Source organism: Glycine soja, chromosome 5 (assembly GCF_004193775.1).
Source record: "Glycine soja cultivar W05 chromosome 5, ASM419377v2, whole genome shotgun sequence".
NCBI classification, from domain to species: Eukaryota; Viridiplantae; Streptophyta; class Magnoliopsida; order Fabales; family Fabaceae; genus Glycine; species Glycine soja.
In genome coordinates, this window is record NC_041006.1 from 18,324,239 (window position 1) to 18,329,340 (window position 5,102).

Genomic DNA, 5,102 nt, shown 5'->3' on the forward strand with positions numbered 1-5,102 from the left:
CAGAGTTAGGCATAAAAAATCTAGAGGTCCAGGTAAGGTAACTAGCCAAACAACTTGCAAAAAAATCTTCTAGTACTTTTGGAGCTAACACTGAGCAGAATCCAAAAGAAGAATGCAAGGCTGTGATGACCCGAAGAAGGAAGGTAACCATGGGGAGAAAATGGTGGAGAATGACAAACAATGGCTGGTAATTGAACCAACACTTGAACCAGTGCAACCCTTTTGTGAACTTATAGAGGAAAAAGAAGAAGATGAGGATGAACAGATGAGAGAGACACCAATAATTTTGAGTGAAAAAAATAAATGAAAAAGAAAAAAAGGAAAAAGAAAAAGAAGAAGAAAATGAAAAAAATGAAAAAGAAAAAGAGAGAAAAGAAGAGAAGAGGAAAAGCAAGAGTGAGTGTGCAAGAGAGAAAAAGAAAGAAGCATCTTCAGCTGAAGGGAGAGAAGTACCATATCCTTTGGTACCTTCTAGGAAAGGCAAAGAAAGACATCTAGCTAGATTTCTGGATATTTTCAAGAAGCTAGAAATTACCATGCCCTTTGGAGAAGTTCTACAGCAGATGTCGCTCTATGCTAAATTTCTGAAAGACATGCTAACTAGGAAGAACAAGTACATCCATAGTGACACCATAGTTGTCGAGGGAAACTGCAGCGCCATAATTCAACGTATCCTTCCACCAAAACATAAAGATCCAGGCAGCGTCACTATACCTTGTTCTATAGGTAAAGTTTCTATTGGCAAAGCTCTTATTGATTTGGGAGCCAGTATTAATTTGATGCCACTTTCCATGTGCCAGAGACTTGGAGAGTTGGAGATAATGCCTACTAGGATGACTTTACAGTTAGCAAATCGCTCCATCACCAGACCTTATGGAGTGATTGAGGATGTTTTGGTTTGGGTCAAGCATCTTATCTTTCCTGCTGACTTTGTTGTAATGGACATTGAGGAAGATGTAGATATTCCCTTAATTTTGGGACATCCATTTATGTCTACTGCAAGCTGTGTAGTGGACATGGGGAAGAAAAATTTAGAAATGGGTATTAAAGACCAACAGATTAGCTTTGATCTATTTAATGAAGAAAGAAAATTGCTGGACCAGAATGTTTGTTTACAGGTGAAGGAGTTTGATGAGAAGGTTCTAAAGGAGAGAACTAAGATTGATCCAGGATAACAAAGAACTATGTGTCAAGCTAATGACGTTAAACAAGAGCTTACTGGGAGGCAACCCGACCCTTTTTAAATTTTGTTTTTCTTGCATTTAGTTAAGTTGATTGCTTGTGATTGTATAAATTCAACATGTTTAGCATTGGAAAAAGGGGTTAAAATAGTTTTTGTGAAGTTGTGGATAGAAAAATAACTTGAAATTTCTTTTTGTTGTCCACTCGCTAAGCGCAGCACTCGCGCTAAACGCCATTTTCTTCACGTGCTAAGCGAGCTCTTGCTTGCACTAAGCGCATTGACCCCTGATCATTGGCTGAACGTTCTCGCTAAGTACATTTATTGCGCTAAGCCCAAAAGCTTCTCTGGAATTTAATTTTTGGAATTGGGCTAAGCGCACAAACTCTCTAAGCGCAAAAACCTCTTTGCAATTTAATTTTTTTGAATTGCGCTAAGTGAGCCTATTCATGCTAAGCACGTCCCTCACTGCAATTAAGGGGCATTCTATTCACTAAGCGCGCCTTGACCTGCTAAGCGAGAGTTGCAGGACCAATCAGAGTTGTAGAATGCACTAAGCGCATATCTTCGCGTTAAACCCAAAAACTTCTTTAGGATAGATAACTTAGTGATTGTTAGGTAGAATTTCTATTTATGCTTAGTGTTAGGTTAGTTGCTTGTTAAAATAGCTTTAGGGTTGTACTGTAGTCACAATGTGCTTGTTTTGATTAGGGTTTGATGACCCAATAGGGGCCTATGAGAAGGGGTGAGAAGCCCCTAGTTTTCTGGAAATCACAATGAACGTGCTAAGCGCCTTGCTGTGCTAAGCGAGTTCATCACTTCTGTTGAAGATTCTAGATTTCCAAGATGAACGCGCGTTGAGTTATCTGTTGAACTCGCTAAGCGCGGTTGTGCGCTAAGCGAGTACTGTGTATCAGACACTTAGGATTTTTGTGTTTTTGTTGGGCGCTAAGCGTGCGTGTCACGCTAAGCGCTATTATGTATCTTTTTTTTTTAAAATTTCTTAGAATTGGGCTTAGCGAACCTGCTCGCTAAGCCTGTGCTTTCTAGTTTAGTAGTTGCGCGAAGAGTGCCTCGCCGTGCTAAGCGTTATTCTTTCTCTATTTCAAAAATTTTTGGAACTGTGCTTAGCGAGCCTGCTCGCTAAGCCCATTCTGCTGAAAAAATATATTTTTTGTGTTCACACGCTAAGCGCATGTCTATCGTGCTTAGCGCCTAAGTAAGTTTCATAAGGCGCGCTAAGCACATCTGTCACGCTAAGTGCCCAGCCTTAATTTCAGTTTTATTTTCTATTTTTCAATTTGAATAATTCCTGTCTAATCTTGTGATTGGATTCTTTTGTTTTGCATATGGCTTCTCATAAAAGGAAGGCACCAGCTTCAGTGTCCCAGGCATGATATGACAGATCAAAATTCACATCACAAGATGCCTGGGACAGATATGCAGACAATATTCTTGGCCAGAAAATCCTTCCGGAAAGGAATGTGAAGCTGTTCTATGCCAAATTTGATGAATTTAGAAGGGAAGTTGAGAAGAGGAACTGGCATAAGGAGCTCACTAACTTCTCAGAGGGAAGCATTGATGTTGCTATTGTTAAAGAATTTTATGCTAACCTCTATGACCCTGAAGACAAATCGCCTAAGCAGGTGAGGGTGGGAGGGCACCTAATTAAATTTGTTGTTGACGCCCTCAACACCTTCTTGAAGACAATAGTGGTCATAGAGGAAGGGAGAGCTTGCCCGCCTACTCTAGGTTTGCTAATCTGAGGCCTGTTCCTTAAGAGCTTGCAGCCTGTCTATGTCTCCCTGGGAGAGGATTTGAGTTGAATGTAGACCTGGAGTGTTCTATCCTTTTTAAACTTAGCCCTGACATCCCACACTCCTGACATTACTCTGGATAGGGTTAAGTTGATATACGGGCTTGTCATAAAGATGGATATGACCTTGGGGTACCTCATCTCAGGTCAGATCTCTCTTATAGCATAGCATGACTCCTCGAGGCTAGGTTTTCCAACCCTTATTAATGCTTTATGCAAGGCCCGAAGAGTCACATCTGATTCTCTAACCTCTGAATCCTTGAGCCCAACCATTAATTTGGCTTATATTAAAAAGAATTGTTGGAACCTGGATGAGCCTTCGGTCACTTTTCAGGGAACCCGCAAATCTAGGGCCAGAGGATCTGAGGCACCATCTACTTCAGCTCCCCCTACCTCAGCTCCTTCTACCTCTTCTCTCCCTCCAGCTCTAGCAGCTCCAGTTCTTTCAGGTCCCTCTGCTCAGAGCTTTCCTTGTCTATGTTGCAGAGCCTGCATTAGGGCCAGCTCCTGATCATGTAGAGTGTTGGATTTCCCCTGCAGTTACTTTTTGTTCCACTTTTTCTACGTATGAATATATTCAAGGGAAATCTGGTTTGCCGGAAAGCGCACTGGATCGTCAAGTATTTAAAAATTAAAACGGATGAATCCGAGTATCGAACACAGGGAACTAATGTTAGCCTGAGTTAAGTTCAGAAATGAAGCATTGCTGAGAGAACATGTATAATTGACAATTTCAAATAGAATTTAAACTAAACTTTTATGCTAAAAACTATAAAATGCAAAGTAAGTAAAAGTGACAGCAGTAGGTAGAAATGTTGGGTCTTTCTAACAAACAAGTTGATGAATATAAATATATTTCTCTAATCAATCATGCTCTTGTGTTCTATGTTGTAGCCTAAATTACTAAACCTCGATCCCTCATGAGACTGAATCAATCCAAGCTTCGTCCTCAGATCCCTCTTGTTGGACTAGGCCCAATTGAGACAGCCCTCTTAGGTTTAGACTAACTTAAACTGAGTTTCGTCCGTAGATCCCTCTTGTAAGACTAGACTTAGCTCAAGCAGCTTACGAAAGTTTAGCCTAATTTAGCCTAAGCTTCGTCTGCAGATCCCTCTTGTAAGACTAGGCCCAGACTAAACAACATTATTGTAACAACATAATTAAAACCAAAACTTAATCCACAAATCCCTCTTGTAAGACTAAGTTTCGATCCTGCTTCAATCAAGTTCTAAGGCAACAGTACATTTCCCAATGCTAAAGTCACCTAACTATGCACAAAAATGGATGATCCGACCAAAAGCATGCAAACATTAAGCATTGAAGGAAGCATTGAACATCGAAAACATAATCAATTAGATATTAAGTATTTACATTAGTTGTTCATTAGAAATCCCCAACTACGGTATTTAGCAAGCCATTACAAAAGAAACCCTAACAATAATAAGCTTACAAAACCTAGGTATCTCTACAAAAGCTGCTCCTTTTGCTGCCTCCAGAGCTCTTTTCCTGAAATAGGCACTGTAGTGTGCTGTGGAATTCTATGCCCTGATCCTGCTTCCAGTTCTTCCTGCTGTTGTACCCTAATTGTACACAAGACAGGCTTTAAATACGCTATGAATTCACGACATTGTGCTTAGCGCCACCCTCGCGCTCAGCGCGAGTAAGTGAATTTGAGCTTAGCGCCAGTCGTGTGCTGAGCCTGACTAAAGACAATTGTTGCGCTTAGCGCATTGATCTCGCACTTAGCACATGGTTGATATTGATGCTTGTTCGGCTTCTGGCAAGTGTACCGGATCACACAAGTAGTATAAAACGGTAAGAACCGAGTATCGAACACTCGAGGAACTAGTGTTATTTGGTAAGCTATTTCAACAAATAGGTGTCTGGTGTGTGTAAAGGTAAATGTGAATATGAACAGGTGTATAAACTATTTGTGCAAAAAGAAAGAAAATCACGCAAGAGAAATAATGTGTAAAAACAAGTAGAGAACACGTTGGTCTTCTAAATAGGTGCCTGATGCTAAAAAGATATTCTCTATCTAACAATGCTCCTATGCTCTTATGGTGTCTCCTGAGATACTAAATCCCAATTCCTCATGATAGTTTA

General features: G+C 40.4%; 1 protein-coding gene across 1 annotated transcript; it reads left to right on the forward strand.

Moving 5' to 3' along the window:
- Nucleotides 1-536: 536 nt before the first annotated feature.
- Nucleotides 537-3,507, forward strand: LOC114411195. Its single transcript, XM_028374947.1, has 3 exons — nucleotides 537-1,139; nucleotides 2,644-2,826; nucleotides 3,331-3,507. Exons 1-3 carry the CDS (start codon nucleotides 537-539, stop codon nucleotides 3,505-3,507), a joined length of 963 nt encoding a protein of 320 aa, XP_028230748.1.
- The last annotated feature ends 1,595 nt before the right edge of the window (nucleotides 3,508-5,102 follow it).

What these genes read in the sequence shown, in the direction of transcription:
- LOC114411195 (XM_028374947.1), top strand. Translation starts at nt 537, where the DNA reads ATGCCCTTTGGAGAAGTTCTACAGCAGATGTCGCTCTATGCTAAATTT. An exon ending in TGAAGGAGTTTGATGAGAAG is followed by an intron (nt 1,140 to 2,643) that starts GTTCTAAAGGAG and finishes ATTCTTGGCCAG; the next exon opens with AAAATCCTTCCGGAAAGGAA. An exon ending in AAGACAAATCGCCTAAGCAG is followed by an intron (nt 2,827 to 3,330) that starts GTGAGGGTGGGA and finishes GTCACTTTTCAG; the next exon opens with GGAACCCGCAAATCTAGGGC.